The sequence below is a fragment of the Ranitomeya variabilis genome, chromosome 1, assembly GCF_051348905.1.
Source record: "Ranitomeya variabilis isolate aRanVar5 chromosome 1, aRanVar5.hap1, whole genome shotgun sequence".
NCBI lineage: Eukaryota > Metazoa > Chordata > Amphibia > Anura > Dendrobatidae > Ranitomeya > Ranitomeya variabilis.
Genome location: NC_135232.1, coordinates 1,050,077,409 through 1,050,101,390, shown reverse-complemented (window position 1 = coordinate 1,050,101,390; position 23,982 = coordinate 1,050,077,409). Strand labels below are relative to the sequence as shown.

At 43.6% G+C, this 23,982-nt stretch overlaps 1 protein-coding gene across 1 annotated transcript in view; it reads left to right on the top strand.

The window, feature by feature from the left end:
- Positions 1–12,068, top strand: part of LOC143800062 (uncharacterized) — a 97,621-nt gene extending 85,553 nt beyond the window's left edge. Inside the window, exons 5-6 of the mRNA XM_077281174.1 lie at positions 6,866–6,958; positions 11,018–12,068. Coding sequence (XP_077137289.1) covers positions 6,866–6,958; positions 11,018–11,059 — 135 coding nt within the window. The 3' untranslated portion in view covers positions 11,060–12,068. The remainder of the gene's footprint in view (positions 1–6,865; positions 6,959–11,017) is intronic.
- The last annotated feature ends 11,914 nt before the right edge of the window (positions 12,069–23,982 follow it).

Sequence of the window (23,982 nt, the reverse complement as noted above, 5' to 3'; positions counted from 1 at the left end):
TGGGTGGAGGTTTCAGCCTAGGGTTGAAACAGGAGACAGGGTGAGGATGGAGGCCCAGACATGCACACCATCAGTGTAAACTCTGGGAGAGGGTCAGTCAGGGTTTCCCAGAGTTGAGGGAAATCGCAGGGGCCTGGGTTATTAGCTCTTGCCTACCTAGGCTTCCCGTGACACCACCAATTAATAAGTTATCACCCTTCCTGTGGATACGTGATAACTTGTTTTCTTCAGAAAACCACTTCATGATGTAAAATACTGACTACATACTGAACGTGTGAATTGGACCTACCTGCACATACAGCTTCTGAATAGATAGTTTTGGTGTCTGGTATCTTACTCCTCATGCCCTTTCACTATCACAAATGTGGCTGACCGCTTGACATGATAAGCGGCATAGACACTGACAGCTTCTTAGGATGCTTCTGTGTGAACTGGTGATATCATCATAGAAACATATTGACACAATTTTGCATAAGTGATAATTACTAGCAGGAGAGGGGAATAATTGACTAATGATGTTTCTTAGTGATGAACAAACGTGCTCAGATAATGTTGTATGATAATATGTTCTAGTCCCCGCGGCTGCTTGTCTCCCGGCTGTTCGACAGCTGCAACACATGCAGCTGCGCTGACTTTGGTCTTGATAAAACACAGTGGACCTACATCAGCAGATGACATGTGTTGTGAATTCTGTTTGTGGGCTCCCTCTGGTGGCTACTGGTGGTACTGGTTGACTTCTGTCTTTTATCTCCTGTGCACCTGTTCCCATCAGGAAATGGGAGTCTCCTATATAGTCTGGCTTCTCAGTCATTTACTTGCCGGCTATCAATGTTACCAGAGCTCCTCTGTTACTTGCTACCTGCTCCAAGTCTGCTGATTCAGATAAGTTGGATCATCTGTACCTTTTGTGAAAGTTTTGTTCAGCGTCCATTTGGATCAGTTGTACCTTTTGTCCAGCGTGCATTTATATGAATCTTGCTGCTGGAAGCTCTAGTGATCCAACTCCGGTATCAGTAGTGAACTGAAATGACCACTCCGATGTCATGAGTTAATACCGGAGTTTAAAGTCATTTCAGGATCACTAGAGCTTCCAGCAGCAAGATTCATATAAATGCACGCTGGACAAAAGGTACAACTGATCCAAATGGACGCTGAACAAAACTTTCACAAAAGGTACAGATGATCCAACTTATCTGAATCAGCAGACTTGGAGCAGGTAGCAAGTAACAGAGGAGCTCTGGTAACATTGATAGCCGGCAAGTAAATGACTGAGAAGCCAGACTATATAGGAGACTCCCATTTCCTGATGGGAACAGGTGCACAGGAGATAAAAGACAGAAGTCAACCAGTACCACCAGTAGCCACCAGAGGGAGCCCACAAACAGAATTCACAACAGACATGGCTCCCCAAACCATCACTGACTGTGGAAACTTCACACTAGACCTCAAGCAGCTTGGATTGTGGCCTCTACACTCTTCCTCCAGACTCTGGGACCTTGATTTCCAAATGAAATGCAAAATTTACTTTCATCTGAAAACATCACCTTGGACCACTGAGCAACAGTCCAGTTCTTTTTCTCCTTGGCCCAGGTAAGATGCTTCTGGTGTTCTCTATTGGTCATAAGTGGCTTGACACAAGGAATGTGACACTTGTAGCCCATGTCCTGGATACGTCCGTGTGTGGTGGCTCTTGAAGCAATGATTCCAGCAGCAGCCCACTCCTCGTGAATCTCCCCAAAATTTTTGAATGGCCTTTTCTTAATCCTTTCAAAGCTGTGGTTATCCCAGTTGCTTGTGCACCTTTTTCTACCACACTTTTTTTCCACTCAACTTTCCATTAATATGCTTGGATACAGAACTCTGTGAACAGCCAGCTTTTTTAGTAATGACCTTTTGTGGTTTTGTAATAAAGTGCAGGGTAGAGTATGTCACTACGGAACAGACAGACCAACTGTTGAGGGGGATTTATTAACAGGAGTGAGATTCTCCTCGCAGGGAGAAAACAGGGGGTTAGAAGAGATAAAGCAAACAGTATAACAATACACAACAAGCTAACTGAAGCTATGAAACAGTTAAGCGGATTGGGAATGGTTAACGAGAGTTCTTGCAACTTATCAGTCTGATGAGGACTTGCTTGTAGGGTTGTCTTCTCCCACGTAGGTGCCAAGAAACAGCGGCACTTGCAGACTCTGAAGTCTCTCCTCTGTCTCCTGGGAACTGGAAACTTCAGAGTTAAATCTTTGCAGTTTCTTCTCTGGGTGAAACTGGAAGCAGGAAGTAGACCAACCACGCTGCTGCATAAGTCTCTATATGTTAAGCTGACAGTCTCTCTCCAGTAGCAATGCTACACACACTGGACGGTTTACTTGTGACACTCGGGGGGTCTCAGCTTGTCACTGCGGTCACAGGGGCTGCATGCTCGGGTCACTGTCTTTGCACTGTCAGGGGAAAAGTCTCCTCTTATCATGGAGGCTTCTGATTCACACCATCACATCCAGCCTCCACTATGGCTCATATCTCAGCCTCAGTGCCCTCACGGGGAGCACTCTCTCGGGGAGCGCAGCACTGTAGCCTGCTTTCTCTTTTGCGCGCTGTCCCCTCTTTCTAGCGCGCTTTTTCTGGACCACCGCCCCTTCTTCTTCCCCTCTGCCCCCAGCAATCACCTGGTCCCCTCTGTCCAGGTCAGAAAGTCTTCCCCCCAGCAACCCAGCTGTCCGGTTAAGTGTTTCCAGGTAAGGAGCAGGGAAAGCAACCTCCTTTGGGCTTTTCTTCCTCTTCACCCCCTTACAGCTTACCCTCCTTGTAGAGTATGTCACTGACTGCCTTCTGGACATCTGTCAAGTCAGCAGTCTTCCTCATGATTGTGGAGCCTACTGAAACAGACAAAGGGACCTTTTTAAACGCTTATGAAGCCTATGCAGGTGTTTTTTGTTAATTATTCTAATTTACTGAGATACTTGCAGTATTTTCCTATCTCTAGCTCAACATATTTAGCTCCACCCCATTCCCCTGCCGGTATATGAGCATCAAGATCTGTTCTTCTTTGCAGGGCTACTCAGAAAAGTGACCATCTTAAGACCTTCTCTTTATAGCTGTTTGCTAGACATCATGCTAATGCACAGAGCTAGCAGACAACTGTGAACCACACATTATGGACCCATGAACCATGTGGCTCCTGAATAACAGGCTGGGGACACAGCTCTTGCCCATTGCTTCATCATCAGTCTTCTATCATGTTGAGCTATTTCCACTCAATTTTACATTTTATTTTATTACCCTTTTTGCTTTGGTACTAGATCGCTTTACTTCTTCCTTTGTGTCTCTAATTGACCTTAAAGTCACATGAAAAATCACTATTAACCTGCAGCTATGGGGTTAATATGCAGGCTAACAGCGCTACTAACCTGCCCGGCGCATGCACGCAGTCGAAGGATGTGGAGAGAAAATTAACTTTATTCTCCCCGGTTTCAGCCATGGGGCGGCGCTGCTCTGAAAATACAGAACAGCGGCTGTAACCGCGCCCCTGACTGACAGTCGCTCTGGATTGGGGCCGGCTGTCAGCCAGGGCTGGGGGTACGGTTACAGCCGCTGTTCTGTATTCTCAGAGTGATGAGTGAACCCGCGCCCATGGGGATGGGGGGATTAAGTTCATTTTCTCCCAGCAGCGTTCAGCTATGTGCAGGCACCGGGTAGATTCATAGCCCTGTTATCCTGCAGTTTAAGCCCGTGTCTGCAGATTAATAGCGTTTTTACTGGTGACAGGTTCCCTTTAAATGGGTGATCATTTCAGAATTTCTGTGAAAAAAGTGTTTATCTGTTTTGATTACCATGTAGCAAAAATTATATGTTGTTGAAATGTGTTACTCTGAACGCTAATGAAAGTCTGTGAGGTATTTTCTCAGAATGAATTATTTCTCATTATGTGACTTTAACTTCATGGAATTTCAATTTCCCTAAATAGGAACAATTATAAAAGTATATCTAGTATAAATTAACTATTATGTAGTATTGAAACGTCTTTATGATCTTCCTAGCATAAATACCATGCTTAAGTCTTGTACTTCTATGTTGTTTTCCCCAACAATTACTGAATCATTTTAAGATGCACATAACTACTACCAAGAATAAGAATTCAACATTACTACCAAGAATAAAAATGTCAAATAATTTATTCCAGCTCATCCATCCTGTCCACAGTTTGGCGTGGGATTTAATAATCCAGACTATATTTGCCTTTTTTTGTAAATTTAACAGAGCAGAACTTGGAATATAACAACTTTATTGTAGACTTGAGCAAAAACAAGAGTTAAAGGGGTTCTTCCCTTTCAAAAAAAATCCCTGTCATCGGGCTCAGTTTGTTAGAAACCACCCCTAAAATATCTTTACTCATCCTCACCGGATTCAGGTCTGTCTCTGTCACTGTTCTCAGCCTTTGATATTAGCCGCAGCACTGACCATTGGTGCACAAGGGCCTAAGAGGTAAGGGGGCCACTTCTACCTCCAAAGCAGACGCAATTGTGCATTATGATGAGCTATTGGACTGCAAAGGGCCCATATTCTGTTATATATACTTTTCTATCTGTGTCCACTACTGGTGTTGACGTCACATTGGCATTCAGTCATTGAGGTCTAATCGGGGAGTTCCTTCTACAAAGGCAGAGCCGCTGAGTTCACTGATAGGCTATTGGCGTGTCGTCAGATCTAAAGCCAATAAAACGGGAGCAGCAGTGGAGACTCAGCGCTGGACCCAAAGAAGGCAAGTAAAGCACTATATATATATACACTGTGTTCCAAATTATTATGCAAATAATATTTCCTCATATTTTCTCTAAATTACCTATCTGAATTGCAGTCATTGTTATTTTCCAGTCATCTACTATTCTAGTATAATTGCAATGTTTTGGAACAAACTGTCTATGAAAACAGTATCTTTTTAAAAAAAATAAATAAACACTCAAAATGCATGTTCCAAATTATTATGCACAGCAGAATTTTCAACCTTTTTTTTTTTTTATTTTGAACAAATAATGGTCAGTTGTGAAGTTATAAGCATTATCAGCTTATTACAAAATGAAATCAAACAGTTTTCAAGTGAAAACTTTATTCTAAGTGATGTTACATTTGCACATAGGACCCCTTGTTCGAAAGAAGCTTCTGAACTCTCTCGTCCTTTGAATTTGTCAGTTTTTGGATGGTTTCTGCTTCAATTGTTTTGCATGTGGACAGAATACCCTCCCAGAGCTGTTGCTTAGATGTGAACTGCCTCCCGCCATCATAGACACTCCTTTTGATGATGCTCCAGAGGTTCTCAATGGGGTTGAGGTCAGGGGAAGATGGTGGCCACACCATAAGTTTGTCCTCTTTTATGCCTATAGCAGCCAGAGATGCAGATGTGTTTTTTGCAGCATGAGACTGTGCATTATCATGCATGAAAATGATCTTGCTGCGGAAAGCACGGTTCTTCCTCTTGAACCATGGCAGGAAGTGTTGTTTTAGAAACTCCACATAGATTATGGAGTTCATCTTTACCCCTTCAGGGATCATAAAGGGGCCGACAATCTCTCTCCCCATGATTCCAGCCCAAAACATTACTCCACCTCCTCCTTGTTGGCGCCATAGCCGTGTTTTCATGGGGTGTCCATCAACGCCATCCTCCACTCCATCCATCTGGACCATCGAGCGTTGCGCGGCACTCATCGGTGAACAAAACAGTTTGGAAGTCAGTCGTCATGTATCGTTTGGCCCACTGGAGCCGTTTCTGCTTGTGTGCAGTGGATAGAGGTGGTCGACAGGATGGCTAACGCACAGCTGCAAACCTCTGAAGGACCCTGCATCTTGTTGTTCTGGGGACGTTGGAGGCACCAGCAGCTTCAAAAACTTGTCTGCTGCTATGACAAGGCATTTTTGCAGCTGCTCTTTTAACCTTACGCAATTGCCTGTTGGAAAGAGTCCTCAATTTTTCCTTACCAGCACGCACACGTGTGTGCTGGGAATCAGCTACATACTTCTTGATTGTGCGATGATCACAATGAAGTGTCTTGGCAATGTTGATTGTAGTCATGCCTTGACCTAAATACTCCACAATTTGTTGCTTCTCAGCAGCCGACACATCCTTTTTCTTTCCCATTTTGGCAAAAAATGTAGGCTGCTTAATAATGTGGAACAGCCTTCTTAAGTACTCTTGCCTTTATTTGGACACACCTGCCAAACTAATTTGCACAGGTATCTGCAATTGCTTTCAGTGATGCAAAGAGCCCTGACACACATCACCATCAATGAGTTTAAATGACAAACAAAAAAATTCTAACCTTATCACTCCTAAACTCTTTGTGCATAATAATTTGGAACACAGTATATATATATATATATATATATATATATATATATATATATGTATATATATATATATATATATATTTATATATATATATATATATATATATATATATATATATATATATATATATATATATATATATATATATATACATATATATATACTGTATATAGCAAACTGCGCCCAGGAAGTGACATTTTCTGAAAAGAAAAAATATCTTCATTCTCTATATCCATCCTGAAATAATATAGGTAAGTTATCCATGCACTGAATAACTGCACTATAAGCTATGCTTCACCATGTGCGTACTACTTTGTAAAACGTAAATTTGTGAATCCTTGAGTTTGACTTTTAAGTAGTGACTGGACACTGGATATAAAGCAAGGAATGATGTGGAAAACAAGGAACCGAATATCATAGTGGATTTTTGGGGGGCTATATACACTTTGAATGAATTAGGCCATATTTCCATTCACATAATGTCATTAAGAATGACCAGTGATGTATATAATGGTTATACATTTACAGGTGACATCAGACGTAGCAAAGCAAGTGGCTACAGACGTGTTCAAGAGAGCAATGTTGAGTTCTGATTTTGAATCTCATTTTAATTCTGAAGAGGTAAGAGTAATTTCTTAATTAGACAGCATTGCTTTTCACAAATACAGTAAGTGACTTTCCTTACCAGTGTGTTAAAGGGAATCTGGCAGTAGGTTTTTGCTAAGTAATCTGAAGACAGCAGGAGATATAGGCTGAAACACGGAATTCAGAGATGTGTCACTTGTCAAAGTGCTGCTGTTTACTAACTGTGAAGGCTTTATCACTAGGAGATTATCATTGCAGACTAGTCTAGTCACGCCCCCTCCTGTGATAGGCAGCTTACTGTCTGTGGACATTGTATATACAGAGCCTGGTGTGGGCAGGGTTAGCTTCCTCAGCTCAGCTTCATTCTAAAACTGAAAGCTCCAATTGTGTGAGAACGGCTGCATCCAGTAATCTAAGTAATACATCATTGGATTCAGCTTCTCTTTCCCTACATCATGCTGCTATCAGATAAGGTAGCAAAAACCTGCTGACAGATTTCCTTTAAAAAAATCTTCTTTCTTTTCTTTTTTGAAATATGGCCCTTTCTCTACTATAGATGAGTCTAGTGTTTTAATCCAAGTTGGTGTGATCCCCAACTCTTCTCTGTGGCTGTCTTTTTGATGACCACACCCAGTTGGTTTAGGGCTAGGGTCACATGAGCATATATTCTCTCATCCCAGAGAATCATGCCGATTATGCTAATCACATTCTAATCAGTCTCTGATCAGTGTGAGATCACAGTAGTGTGATCTGATTTTCTTCATCTTCTCCATTCTGTAAGTCTGTTAAAATCGGACTGCACTCAGATGTCATCCGCAAGCAGTCCAATGTCTTCCACAGACCCATTGACTTGCATAGTCGAGTGTGATCCCATAATTGGATCCAACTCAGGCATGTTGCAATTTTTTCCTCAGACAGATTCTGTCCGAGGAATAGATCGGACATGTGCACAGCCCTATAGACTGACACTGGTCTGAGTGCGATCCAATGTTTTGTTGCATGAGACCTTAGAACACGTTCAGTATTTGGTCAGTATTTTACCTCAGTATTTGTAAGCCAAAACCAGGAGTGGAACAATCAGAGGAAAAGTATAATAGAAGCATTTGCACCACTTCTGTATTTATCACCCACTCCTGGTTTTGGCTTACAAATACTGAGGTAAAATACTGACCAAATACTGAATGCATGAACATGGGCTAAAAGACATATATCCGTGATGAGAAGGATATATCTCAGTAAGAGAAAGGCGCAGGAATAAAAAATGACAGCAGATTCAGAAGAACAGCGGCATTTACACTAGTTAAAATTATTTTTGGCGAGTGACAGGTCCTCTTTGAAGTATAATAATTTTAAAGGTTTTATTTTATTTCCCTTTGATGCACATTTGAATACAATTTTATACTTGGCAATATTTAAAAGGTGTTCTGGGACACTATGGCTTTACAGCAATGGTTCATCAAGGCATTCATTACTTTTTTTCCGATTGTTGCCTGAATACAGAGCTTACCATAAAGGCCTTACAGTCAGGACAGTATACAGGGCGTGTATTGCTTGTAGCAGTGCAATACTCATGGTCTAAAGTTTATACCAGACCTTAAAAGAGTTGTATGGTAATGAAGTATATAACAAAAGGATGACTGTATGGGGGGGGGGTCTTACTAAGCAAAGTCTCCCAAGTCTCAGTTGCAATAGTATCTGTCAACCTTGCACCCATAAATATTGATAGTATCTAATGTATAACAGTGGCATAAATAGGGTCTGTTGGGCATCGGTGCAAAATTTGAATCTGGGCCCCCACCTGCATATTGGTCAGATGTATAGACCTTATAGCATTCTAGATCCTATAAACACATGCGTGTTCATCCCGCATGTAATAATTTCCCACGTCCTGGCTCCTTCCTGTAATAACCTTCCCCATCCTGGGCCTCTTCCAATAGTACCGTCCCCATCATGACCCTTTCCAGTAATAAGGCCCCCCATTCTGGGCCCTTTAAGTAATAACGCTCCCCATTCTGGGACCCATCCTATAACAATGTGCCCCATCCTGGTATAATGTCCCCGATCCTGGTTCCCTTAGTGGAATAATGCCCCCCATCAATGACCCCTTTCATTTTTCTCCAGCACATTTTAAAAAGAAGCAAACAATTATTCTTATTATTATTTGTTGTTTCACCCTCTGCGATCTCATTCACTATGGGCCTGACTGTACGACACTGTTATTGTGAATGCTCTTACTATGAGGTTTCCCAAATTTCCATTCATTTGAGTTGAGATTTCTAGTTCCACTGACAATGGACTATAAGTATCGGTGAGGGTTCCTGAATCCACTGAATCCACAAATCTGGAACCTCAAGCATTTTAAAACCTGGGGTTACATTTTCTCATCCAAGAATTAGTAACTATGTTCTCTATCTTATTTAATGAGAATCTTTAAACTTATTTTGGCTTATGTATTATTTCCCTAAGAAAAGCACTTTCTCTATAGACTTCATGGTCACAGCTGTAAAGCATGCTATGTATGAACCTTCTTAGTCTACGTTCACATTAGCGTTCTGCGCCGCAGCGTCGCCGCATGCGTCCCTATATTTAACATAGGGGCGCATGGACATGCGTTGCACTTGCGTTTTGCGACGCATGCGTCCCTGCGGCACACGCGTCATGGCGCAGAGGACGCTACAAGTTGCATTTTTTGTGCGTCCAAACTCAAGCAAAAAAAGGCCGCATGCGTCGCAAAACGCAGCGTTGTGCATGCGTTTTGCTGCGTTTTTGTTTGCGTTGTGCGTTGCGTTGCCGACGCTGCGGCGCACAACGCAAATGTGAACGTAGCCTTAGTCAACACCTTCCTAACACAGCATGTACTAGAATGTCCTGTGTTGAGTGTGGCATTATGGAACAGGCTCATGAGCTTACCTAGCTCCAATTGCTGCTGTTTAACCATTGAAATATCACAGTTAGCCTCTGACAGTGAAATAGCTCCATTACGTGGCACAATCTCTACTGCAAAGAGTGATCAAAAAGTCATATAGACCCCAAAATTGTATCAATGAAAACGGCAAAAAAGTAGTTTTTTCGTACAAAGCTCAAATTTTTGTATCCACTAACATTAAAAAAATCTATACAAATTCAGTATCGCCGTAATCATAGTGATCTGAGAAATCATATTTCCATGTTATTTTTACCACTCAATAAATGCCGTAAAAAAAAAAAAAATTGGCAGAATTATCTTTTGACCGTTTCACCCCAACTAGAATTTGTTTTCCTGTGTTAAGTACATCATATGGCAAAATGAATAGTATCATTCAAAACTACAGCGCAAAAAACATATATAATGTATGTTCTCGAAAAAAAAATTTGTGTGAAACTGGAGTCCACAACAAAATCTGCATAAAGGTAAAGATGGACATATTAAAATTAGCGTTATTAAATGTCCATACTTTAAGAACTACTGTATTAATAGATGATGAGAGGAAGGACCGTTCTTCTAAATGTATAATATTAACACATGCTATTAAGAAAATTTGGGTCTGTGTCCCAGTGACAAGAGGAGGTAGCTGATAGAGCCAACTTCCATGCTCTATAATTAAATCTGTGAATTAAAAAGACAGCGAATGTTACCAGTTCATTGCTGTCCTGTGGTTTCTGTCTCCATATAAATTACTCACTTATTTTCTAAATGGAACAAAAAGTCTCCGTTCTTAAAATAAAAATCAGCTGAGATTTCACCCCGTTGTTTTGCATCTAAAAAACAATAATTAAAATGTACAATTACAACATCCCTATTGTGAATTCATCGTCTCCACTACGGTAATTGTTGCCCTATACATACATTTTATTATATATAGAACAAATAGTTTGGGGAGGATGGTTGTACTTATTTTTTTTTCTTTTCATGTTTTATTTGGAACTAAAACGTTTCTGTCATTTTAATAAAAATGTTCACCTGATGAGTGGTTCTGTGTATTACTTTTGGACCTGTTGTTATTTTGACTGCTGTTATACCTCCTTTGTCTTTGGTGCTAATATCTTATTGCTTGTGATTGGGAACCAGTGACACGTTTTTACTTACCGTATTTATATATTTATTTTTTCTTTTAGGTTCAAGAATACTTCAAGAGCACAAATCCTTTAAATTTCTAAACATGCATTTGTATGAGGCTTGTTTTTTTCCACGGTTTTCGTGGCCGAATGATGTCACATGAACAAGAAACTCCTTAAAAGGCCTCAAGGCACCAAATTTATTAGGAAGTGTGCATTAATATATTTGACACAGCATTCTTCAGTGACATATGAATAATCAACCTGCGCCTGTAGATCAGATGGTAAACCTGGCCCGTCCATAGGTCTAATCACCAGAGCTAAAAGCATCATAAGGCCTTTTGAATGTAAATACTTAGCTTTGCCAATGTGTGTGGCCTCCATGTAATACCATGTTATGCCATGTGTTATTTCTGGTCTTCAATGCTTTTCTCCCACTAGAAATGTGCTATTAGTCCCATAGTCAGGACCCATGTAATACAGAATTAATGCTGACTACAGCCAAGTCCCTGAAGTCATAGGTCAACTTTATATGGTGATTATTTTATTTTGTAAAAAGACCAGAAATTGTGTAATCCTAGATGGGGTAAGGTGCCCAATAATGAACTTAAATATACCGTATATAGAATCCCAATGCAAAATATGTGCCAGGACTGGAGTAAAGAACAGTAATATGTTAATAAAGTTTAAAAACCTTTTTAAAGTACAAAAAGATAAAATGGACATAGATAAAAGGAATCCAACGTACAAACAAACAGACAAATTGGTCAGTGAGTGACCCTGGGAATCCCAAAGTTAAGAGGCCCCAATAGTAGACATTAAGTATATTATATAGATAATGTACTGTATATATCACATTGATCAGGGGTGGGCAATTAATTTTCCCAAGGGGCCACATGAGAGACTATGACTGTTGTGGAGGGCTGAACCAATAGGCTTCAATGAATAAAGCTTAATATTAGTATATACAGTACATAGAATTATTAATATAATAATATTAATTATCACTCAATATTGAGCATATGAGCCCCACACAGCCTCCCCATGTACAGTACATGAGGCCCACATAGCCGCCCCATGTCCTGCATATGAGGCCCACACAACCTCCCCATGTCCTGCATGTGAGGCCCACACAGGCTCTCCATGTCCACATTAAGACCCCCATAGCTTCACAATGTCCACAGTAAAACCCCCATAGCCTCCCCCATGTCCACAGTAAGACCCCCATAGGCTCGCCATGTCCACAGTAAGACACCCATAGCCTCATCATGTCCACAGCAAGACACCCAAAACCTCCTCATGTCCACAGTAAGACACCCATAGTCTCTTCATGTTCACAGTAAGACCCCCATAGCCTCCCCCATGTCCACAGTAAGACCCCCATAGCCTCCCAATGTGCAGCTAAACATCTCACATACATAACTAAAAAAAAAAGAACACATACTCACCTCGGTCCTGTTCCCCGACACTCTGCTTCTGCACCTTCTCCTGTCTTGGTGTCTCAGGTGCGCTGAATCTCCGCAATACACAGCTGACATGATGAAATGACATCATGGTATCAGCTGGTTCACATGCGGATTGGTGGAGGAAGTGGCCGGAGGCCCCTCCTCCACCACTGCAGTCAGTGTGGCTATAGACAGCGGAGACAGCGAGCGGGCACGGTGCAGACTGTGGGCCAATATTTTCAGCCCCTCGGCTGTCTCAGTCCGTGGGCCGGACTGAGACAGCCGAGGGCTGGATGTGGCCCGCAGGCCACACTTTGCCCAGGTCTGACATACTGTAGATAACTGAAAAGTCAATTGTCCAGGTATATCTCTGTCTGATGGAACTAATACCACCATATTTTCATAAGTAGATGCTGAAAAGTTCTGTTCAAATTTTTGATTGGAAAATTTTATTAATTAAACAGTAGCACCAGAGTAGATGATATTTTAACAAATCTCATCCACATGCTACTGTGAAATATCTGCTCATAAATTGAAGCTGTGCGGACTTTAAGCCCAACTGTGAATTTCATTTATTGAAGTGGATAGAGGCAAATAATAAATTGCTAGTAACTTTTATCAAAATTCATATTCCAGTTGTGGGCTGCAAGATTTGTGGTGGAAGGTACGCCACCGATTGTCATGAGTTTGACAAACAAGATTTGATACAACCTGTCCCATCCCAGTTCCACCTACTTTGTTGGAGTTGGGCGAAAATGGCATAAAAATGATAAAAATCACAAGATTTTTGTGCTTTCTTGCGTGTGCAAAACTTTGGCAACCTTTCAAAGCTTTTTAGTGCCAGTTTTCTGGCTTCAAGGCTTTGCTGGATCGGGGCATTGACTTCAATGGAAGCTGCACACATATCGACAATTTTTTGGATGTCTATTGTTTTTTTTAACCTTGAACCACTTTTTTCAAAACATTATCATCACCTCAACTCGAACTACTGTTATGGATGACTGCCTGGGAAAAGGTTGGAAAATTATATTATTGACATTTGGAGCAGAAAAATACAAAATGTTAACTTGATCAAATAAACTGCACACTAAAATCACACATTAAAATAGCAATATAACTCCAACACAACAGACCAGTTGCACTCCCTTTTTTTGCCATGCTATTTGTATGCATCTTGATATTGCAGTATAGCCCATGCCTTAATAGTTCCCATTTTTTTCTATGTATGACAATTTACAGGAAATCCCATGTTTCTCCACATTGCATAGCATTTTACATTCCTCTGTCGATAGATTACTTACTTTTGTAACTTCTGCTTGCTAGAACTTCCCGTGCACATGCATAATGAGTCACACAAATTCTGGGGTCAGCAGCCGGTCTTCGGAGCGCTCCATTGCTGCATAGACGGTATCAGCATCATTACACTAATGTGAACCATGTGAGAGCCGACTGCGGCTTCAGCCAAGACTGAAGATTTTTCCAACATGCTGAAATGTGTTGTAACGTACAAGCTACAGCATTGTACTGAGAGAGAGGATCACATTAAAATCAAATTCATCTTCTTCATCGCCAACGAGCTGCCAGATCTTGTTTTCTTGTTTTCTAATCAAAGTTTAACTTGTGTATTCTACCACCCACACTATCGGTCTATGTGAATGGTGCAACGGGTATATGTGACTCATGAGAGCTTCTTTTCACGACAAAACCCATTACCCCCTTTTTATTGATTCCTCAAAATAGCCACACCACACCTGAATGTTAGAATTTATTTGGCCACAGCAGCCCTTTACTAGGCTAAACAACTTCCTAGAGGGACGGATGGTCCTTGAAGCCCCAAACTTAACAAGAAACCAGGTCTGGTTTTGCCCAACTCTGCTCAGATTGCTTCTTACCTCCAGCCGCCATGCACCAGCTTAGATGCATCAATTGAACAACCTGGCCAATAAACTAAAAAGCCAATGTCAACGGGCTCTCCAATCCCTTCCCTAGGATTTAACATCTGTCACCACTTAATTCTACCTAGGGTCCAAAACAACCCATGGTCCCCCCTATCGATCCGCCATTAACCAATACCACCAAATTCAAGGTCCTCCCCTCATGCCTGCAGCTAAGACAAGATTATTAATAGTCATTACCAAATTAAACAAAGCAGACAAATTAACAAAAAATTCAACATTACTGTGATCCAAAACCTATTTTCAGAACATAATTGATCTTTTCTGGCTGATGGTAACCTAAAATGGCTACCCAAACCCAAATGGCCATCCCTTATAAACCCTATTTCCTCCCCCCATGATGTCTCCACTCCTTGATGACAACCAACATTCCCTCCTCCATTCCCATTTAACCCTGACATTCCCAGCAACACATCAGCTCCCTATAATTCCCACTTGAACCCTGTTATGCCGGCCTTCCTCTAAGGCCAGGGGCCAAGTAAGCTCCCTCTAGTGGTGACTACAGGCAGTTAGAATTTTATTAATTACTCTTAAAGGGAGCCTGTCATATCCGATATTTCTATTAGTCTGCATATATACGGTTAATCTACAGGTTAATAGCGTTATTAAGGTGCCCAGCAGCAGTATAAAAAAAAGTGCGGCACCCGGGAGAAAATAAACTTTACTCTTCTCGGGAGCCGCTAGCGTTCAATCATGTAGGCGTGCCTGGAACAATTACAGTTATTGCTCTTAGCACTGAGAGCAGTGGCTGTAAGCATGCCCTGGTACTGACTGACAGCCGGATCTGCACTGAATACACTTCAAATCCAACAATTTACACAAAATCTGAACAAATGGTATTGGAATAAATTTTCGATATGCGAGAGCAATCTACTCCCCAGATAAACTTCAGGTAATTTAAAAAAAAAAACTAGTCTGCGTAGGTAGTGTTTATCCTCAACTAAGACTTGATGGATATTTTGTAACAGATCCCATTGACTTGTAAAGGTCTGCACGTAGCCTAGTTCTGCTGAAAGCCAGGTATACATATATTATAAATGAACAGTGACAAGGCTTTGGGACTTACACAACCTTACAGATGTGTGTATATGTTTTTTACACTTTGCATATTAAACACATGGAAACATTGCTATTAGCATTCTGATACTCATTGACCTGGAAACTGAAATATGATGTGCGAAATATAAGACAGTCACACGTTTGTGCCAACCACAAAGACAGAGTGCATTCTTGGCATTGGTTCCCAGGTCTACAAAAAGGAGGTTAATGGGTGAGAAGAGCCTAAGTGATGTCGCAGAATACCCCTTATTTGGTAATCTTATTCCTCGAACTGTTAGTCCATGTTTTCATTTGTGAATTTCCCTAGAATGTTTATGTTTCCATGCTATTGAAAAAGAAATCTGAGAAAATGATTGATGGTCTTCAGGCTTAGGGAGATTTTAATAGGATGAACTGCTCTCAGTTAGTTGATGATCCAACCAGAGAAGGTAATTTGTTGAATTTGTCCTGTCATATAGATGAGATACAATATGAGATCTACAGGTCATCATTTGGGCGTCAGTGCAGTGACCATATTAACTTTCAAAGTAATATTCAAAAGAACATTACAAAAAGGAAATACAATATACAATACATACCTTTTCTGAAAGGCCACAGAGACAGCAATATCATTAAGCAAGAAGCACCACTAACCAAACATCCGCATGAAGACCAAGGAGATCTACAAATAAGTCAGGGAGAAAGTTATTGAGAAGTACAAGTCATGATTGGGTTATAAAAAAAATCCCAATCTCTAACTATCCCTCAGAGTACATCAAATACATTATCATCAAATGGAAAGAACTTGGTACCACAACAAACCTACCAGGAGAGGGCCGTCCACCAAAACGCTCAGCCTGGGCAAGGACGGCATTAATAAGAAAGGTAGCACAGAGGGGCGTGGCCAGGGCCGGACTGGGACTAAAATTCAGCCCTGGCATGTGAAGTTGCACAGGCCCACTTGTCACATTGTGGGTTTGTAATATGTTTGTGCACTTGTAGGTTACAAGAAGTGAGGTGCATGTAATATGACTATATAACATCTAGTCACAGCTGTGCCCAGTATTACAGCTCAAGCGGGGTCTATCTTTTTGCCCTGACGCACCAATAAATGCCTTTAATCTATATCTCGATTTGAATTAGTTTTTTTGGAAACTGAGCATTCAGCGCCACTTCCTTATCGAAGCAAAAAATAGGCCCCCTTTCACTGTCGAATTCTCTATAGCAGATACTGAACCTTATCTACATGTGAATCTCAAAACAAATTCCAGCAAATTTTATCCTGTCCATCATAAAGGTGCTCACTTAGAAACCTTTCAACAGATCATATTTAAAGAGCTACGTTCCCTTCCTTCGGTTTCTAATAGATCTTCCAATTTGAGTATTGTTGAGAAAGCAGCAGTGAAATCATTAATAATGATATAATTATAAAAAGGGCTGATAAGGGAGCTGGTGTGGTCATCATGCATAGGGACTGGTATGTTAAAGAAGGTTTTAGAATATTGGATGATCCTGAATATTATGTCTAACTAGAAAAAGACCCGTCTACCGTTATCTTTTCTAATTACAACATCCTCATTAGGGTACTGTCACACAGTGGCACTTTGGTCGCTACGACGGCATGATCCGTGACGTTCCAGCGATATCCATACGATATCGCAGTGTCTGACACGCTACTGCGATCAGGGACCCCGCTGAGAATTGTACGTCGTAGCAGATCATTTGAAACTTTCTTTCGTCATCTAGTGTCCCGCTGTGGCGGCATGATTGCATCGTGTGACAAAGGTGTGCACGATATTGTATACGATGTGCGCATAATAACCAATGGCTTCTACATCGCAAATACGTCATGAAATTATCGCTCCAGCGTCGTGCATTGCAAAGTGTGACCGCAGTCTACGACGCTGGAGCGATAATCAAACGACGCTGCAACGTCACGGATCGTGCCGTCGTAGCGACCAAAGTGCCACTGTGTGACAGTACCCTTAGGGGAGCCTGGTCCCTTGGCATTTTAAACAAAAAGGAATTCAATTTTCTTAACATCCCCAGATATAGGTCCCCTTTCTTTTATTTTTTACCCAAAATACATAAAGACCCTGTTAATCCTCCCAGTCGCCTCATCATATTGGGCATAGACTTCATCACCAGCAATCTTTCTCACTACATTGATTTGTTTTTACAAGAACATGTTATAAAATTGGATTCCTACATTAATGACTCCTCGCATTTGATTGATCATCTTTTAGCACTACCCAACTTAGAGAATTGTTTTTTGATAACCATGGACGTCGAAGCCGTCTACTCAAATATTCCCAATAATCGGGGCCTTGAAGTGGTGTCTCAATTCCTTTTAACTTAATGATGTGGGCGTTCTGTGGAATTAAGAAACAACAACAAAGGTCACCGTGCTATCCTATTACAGAATAAATCAGGAAATGATTTGAGATAATATCAAGCTTTAGTGAACCTAGTGGCTATAATATTCAGAATATTATTATTATTATTATACATTTTTATAGCGCCATTTATTCCATGGCGCTTTACATGTGAAATACGGGCAAATATAGACAAATACATTAAACATGAGCAAAAAACAAGGCACACAGGTACATAAGGAGGGAGGACCCTGCCCGCGAGGGCTCACAGTCTGCAGGGGATGGGTGATGATACACTAGGAACAAATGGGTGAGTGACTGACATAGAGAAAAATACAGGTTAGGCGCTATCTAGCACCCACCAATGGTAGTGACAGTCAGTACCCAATATAAATAGCCAATCTAGATGAGTGTATTGGTTAAATGCTAACTAGCAAACAGCCACCAGTATCAATAAATAGTTAGCAAATGGAAGCTTCCTAACAATAACCAATAATGATGATCATATGCCAGGACAAATGGTGCGATACCAAAATAAGTGAAAAAAGAAACTTTCAATAGAAAAAGTAAGCAAATACTTACTAATATTGCGACGCTGCAGTGCCGGTGCCGTGTCTGATTCGGTGTTGCAATGTGCAGCTATTAAGCCCTATAGATGTTGCGTTGCTGCAGTGCCGGTACTGTGTCAAGTGCAGCGTAGCAGTGTGCCGGAGGAGACCAGTAAAACCCCGTGCCTCCAGAGTATGGGGGCAGAAGCGGTGGCGAGATGTGGCAGGGCTGCGGGGAGCGTTCTCCCTAGTTTGCAACCGGCCGTCACTATTTATTGATACACTCCTTTTTCGGGTATATGATCGCAGATACTGGTGGCTGTTTGCTAGTTAGTGGAGTGGCCCCCAGACGCAGGACAGCGGGGTACTCGGATCCGGGTCTCTCGGTTCTGAGGATGTCACGGTGGCCTGACCCGGTCTGTGGTCCTGCTAAGGGGCGCCCAATAAAAGGTGTAGGTGACGGTGTAGATCGCAGTAAATAACGAGGATACAGGGTTGCAGTCTCTTTACCTCTTTACTGAAGGCTTCGGCATCCGCAATCCAGAGCACTGCTAACAGGGCTGGCTGAGACCGGCCAGTCCGAAGGCACATCCAGAGTTCCCTTTGCAGGTGGAAATCAGTGCCTACCTACTAGCGCCTGGGTGTTGTAGTACTTCCCTGCTGAGCACCACGGGATAGTCCTCACAACTGTCGTGTATGTTTCTGTTCTTTTCTCTCTCTGTCCCCCAGATGATATGGATAGGACGCACCCGTATGACGGGGTAGGCCTGGAGTTATTTTATAGGGACCATAGAGACGCCCCTCTCCCACAATTGCCTCTGTTGTCTTCATTAGGTGATTAAGGTGAGGCAGCCAACCTAAAATTAACTGCCCTGCCGTTGGTTTGAAGTAATGCGTAGAGCCCAATACTTCCTCGGCATTCCGGCCACTGGCTACGCGCCTCAGTAGGATGTTGCCGATCTTGGGGCACAACTCCTACTGGTTCTATTGCCTTTGTGCTATGATCTCGTTTCTCACTTCTCCACAATATACTTCGCTTCGTGTCCTTTCTTAAGATGCCGCCGCAATGAAGTGCAGGCGCGGCTCCGTAACGATCTGTCCTTTCACTAGGCCTCTGTCAGGATCCCACCCCTGACAGGGACCCCCCTGGATCTTCCCAAGCAACGCTCTCTCTCACTAAATGTTACCTGGGCAAAACCCAGTCAGCTTTTTTCTAACTTCCTATCCAGCTCCCTGTTTTACCAGAGTGTGAGGAGTGGCCTAATACATAGAACCCTTTGAAGTGTAATGTGTGACTGTGATACCTGGTCAGGTGAACTCCTTTAGTGCAATCAGACGTAACATCGCTCCCCTTAGTGGCAGAGCGACATTACTGCAACGACCAGGACTCTGGGGCGCTGCACTAGCATTTAACCAATACACTCATCTAGATTGGCTATTTATATTGGGTACTGACTGTCACTACCATTGGTGGGTGCTAGATAGTGCCTAACCTGTATTTTTCTCTATATCAGTCATTCACCCATTTGTTACCATATATTCTGAATATTATAGCCACTAGGTTCACTAAAGCTTGATATTATCTCAAGTCATTTCCTGATTTATTCTGTAATAGGATAGTGCGGTGACCTTTGTTGTTGTTTCTTTCTTCCCTTCTGTATATGACAGATCAAGCACAGTAACTGTCTAGGCACCAGCAGCTTTGACCTATATCCTACACCTCTTGTTAGCGCCGGTGTGCCTCATAATTATTACGTTCTGTGGAATTGCTTCTTAATTTCCATAGGCTGCTTTCCCTTTATATACCTGCCCCACTCCACTCTATGTATAACTGTCACCTGAGGAAGATGGAGCCATTCCGTTGAAACGCGTTATGGAAACTATTAAACAAAGATTTTTTACACCAACTCATCGCCTCGCATGTGCTCCTTATGACTGGTTTACTTGTCCCTTGAGTATTACAGCTCAGTCCTCTTTATTTATCTTGATTTGAACCCAGATCCCCAGCGCTGCAAGACAGGAGGGGGCAGGAATAGGCACAGCTTAATGTAGGCCCCCCATGACTGTGCTTGGACATAGGCATTATTTGAAAAAGTGTGTCTGAATAGTGCGATTGGATGAAAAGGGAGCGTAGGGAGGGGTTTGCAGTGGGGGGGGTATATAAAAAAAAAGTGCGGGAAAAAGGTGGCACTGGTCACTGGGAAAGCAAGAGGAAAGAGACCCACCCACCCCCTTCTCACCACACAACTTGTTGGATCTCACCTTTTCCAGCCATGGAGTCGGTGGACGATTTGGTGGGGCGCCTGAGGGACATAGCGCCGTCCAGACAGGGAGGATGGTTGGAGGAGCAGCTCGCTTCGCTGCTCGGCAATGCAGGTCAGGACACCAGCGGCAGGCGCGGCAGGAGGACTAGGCCGCCGCAGTGATTGTCACCGGAGGTGAGCACATGCGGCAGGCGCAGGCCTAGGAGCCTCTCGGGACCCTGCGGAGGCCGGGTGCAGCGGTGCGGCGTCCCCTCCGCTGTGCCCCCTCCAGCAGGAATCCTTCCCGCCGGCCGGCGCAGGTCACAGGAGAGCAGCAGTTGTGAGGGCTGCGCCGGAAACAAGGGCTGCACCAGAAGACAGGCCTGCGGCTCCTCAGCAGGCCACATCCAGGACCCGGGGAGCGGCGATGAGGAGACAGGACGGCAGAAGCAGCACCGCTGCACCGCGGGCGACAGGTGACACGCAGGGAGCGGCGGCCGCCGGTTTTATGGGCACCAGAGCGGCGTGTTCCAGCAGCGTGGCTACAGCACCAGTTACAGTAAGCAGGAGCGTGGACAGGAGGAGTTCTGCGGGCACAGCGGTACAAAGGGCGTCCCGGGACCAAGATGTGGATGACAGGCTCCGGTCGGGTGGCGCGGCGGGTAGCGGGGCCCCGCTGCCTGGCAGATGCAGAGGACGAGAGTCGGCCAGGGATACACAGTCTGCAGCACAAGCACGGTCCAGATCCAGTTTGAGGTCGGTCGGACGGATCACAACAGACGCTCCGGTCCCCCCTGGTGACGTGGAGGCCAGGGGCGCAGGCCAGGAGCAGCGCTGTGGCGCTGAAGACTCCTTTTCTGACAACGATCCAGAGGTCGACAGGGAGCGGCAGGATTCGGGACGTACGGCTGGCAGGGACACAGCACCTGCGCAGCTCGGTGAGTATCAATCTATGTCCAGTTTGTTGCCCACGGGGGTTTTAGTAGCGGACGTGAGGGGTCATCAGGCATCGAGTGGAAGGGCGACGGATTTAGGAGATGCCGGTGGGTCGGTTGAGCCCGTTTTATGAGACGTCTTGGTTAGCGTGTCCCAACTGTTGAGCAGATTGCAGAGCGGGGCCGGGAGGGAGCCGGTGACATCGCCGATCGGGGCTTGGCTCCAGGGGGCTGGGGTTGCGGCGCGGCCGATACCGGAACAAGATAGATCGGTAGTGATTGAGCAGTCGCCGTCGGTGTCCGGTGTGTCCGTATCCGTGCAAACGGAAAAAGGTAAAGGGGACACTGTAAAGTTAGATGATAGGGCTAAGGGTGAGGTGTATGTTTGTTTTGAGGGGCCGTTGGGGGCTCATTTGAAGGAGGTTAAAGAAAAAATTTGGCGCGACGATTATGTAGAGATTTCTTCCCTACTCCCATTAGAGAAGTTTAATTTGGATAAGGGAACAAAGGATGACACCAAGAAGGAGGATGAGGAAAAGAGGAGGTGGAGGCTTATCCCACAGACGTTTATTAATTGGTTGCAAGCGTTTGCAATTTTGGCGAGTGTAATAGGTGAGAAGTCTCCGGAAAATTGTTCCGGCTTATTCTGTTATCTTGACGCGTTTGGGGAGGCGCACCGTACTTATGGCGGGCAGGCCTGGTTACATTATGATGAACAGTTTAGACAGAGGAAGGCTGTTAGGCCTGAGATACGGTGGGACCAAAAAGATATAGGACTTTGGTTAAAAGTGATGGCGCCGGTTAGGTACGGTACGGGCAGTCCTTTCACAGGAGCGCACCCAACAATCAGGCCACGGCAGTAGTGGTCAGGGGTCACAGGGAGCGAAGGAAAAATCAGGAATGTGCTGGCAATTTAACGAGGGCCAGTGCAAATACGGAAATACATGTAAGTTCAAACATGTGTGCTCCCACTGTAATGGAAGTTCCCATGGGGCCTCAAAATGCTTTAAAAAAGCGATAGGTAAGCCGGCAATGGGTGCCAGTCAAGGGGGAGACACCGGTGAGACTTCAAAAGATGGCCCCCTTTCTAAGTAGGTACCCTGATTGTGTTAAGGCGGGAGTCATTAGTGAGGGTTTTGCGGAAGGTTTTCACATCCCCCCCTCCTGATCATGCGGTTCCATTTTCAGTTAAGAATTTGAAGTCGGCTGCATTACATGCAGCAGTGGTTAGTGAAAAGTTAAAAAAGGAAGTGGAGTTAGGGTGAATGGCTGGTCCTTTTTCAAGTTTACCTGTTGAAGGGATGATTGTCTCACCGTTGGGGGTCGTCCCAAAAAAGGAGCCGAATAAGTTTCGTCTAATTCACCATTTGTCGTACCCGAAGGGGTTGTCTGTTAATGATGGCATTTCGCAGGAGTTATGTTCGGTGGTATATACGTCTTTTGATATGGCGGTGCATTGGGTGCGCAGTTACGGCGCGGGAGCTCTGTTGGCAAAAACGGATGTGGAGTCGGCCTTTAGATTACTTCCGATTCACCCGGACAGTATTCCGTTGTTGGGTTGTTTTTGGGATGATGGTTATTATCTAGATAGGTGTTTACCGATGGGTTGTGCCATTTCATGTTCCTTGTTCGAGACATTTAGCACCTTTCTGGAATGGGTGGTTAGGGAGGTGGCTGGTGTTCCATCCGTCATTCATTACTTGGATGATTTTTTGTTCATAGGCCCTCCCGATTCTAATGTATGTAGCAATACGTTGGCCGCCATGCAATGGGTGGCGGAGCTTTTCGATGTCCCCTTGGCTAAAGAAAAAACTGAGGGCCCCTGCACAGTTTTAAGTTTCCTGGGTATTCTGATAGACTCGAAAAAAATGGAGTGTCGGTTACCAGAAGAAAAATTGTTGTTGTTACAACAAGAGGTCGGTGGCATTGTCAGGCTAAAAAAGGTGACTTTGAAAGAGTTGCAGTCTTTGCTTGGTCATTTGAATTTTGCGTGTAGGATTATGCCCATGGGACGAATGTTTTGCCGTAGGTGTTCCAGGGCGATGGCGGGGGTACGGGCACCGCATCATTTCATGCGATTGCGTCAAGAATATAGGGATGATTTGTTGGTGTGGCAGAATTTTTTGGTGCACTATAACGGTTGCTCTCTGATGCAGCAGCAGTTGGTGAACAATTTTGATTGTGAGATCTACACGGATGCAGCAGGCAGCGTCGGTTACGGGGCCTTTTGCGCAGGCCGATGGAGCATTGGAACGTGGCAGGATGGTTGGCACGAGACCGGCCTCACAAAAAACCTCGCTTTGTTGGAGTTGTTTCCCATTGTGGTGGCAGTTGTAATTTGGGGTGACGTGTTTGCTAATCGCAGAATTAGGTTCCATTGCGACAACATGAGCGTCTTGTCGGTGATCAACACGCTGTCAGCATCTTCGCCTCCCGTGATAAAGTTGGTGAGAGAACTGGTCTTACGATGTTTGGAGATCAATGCG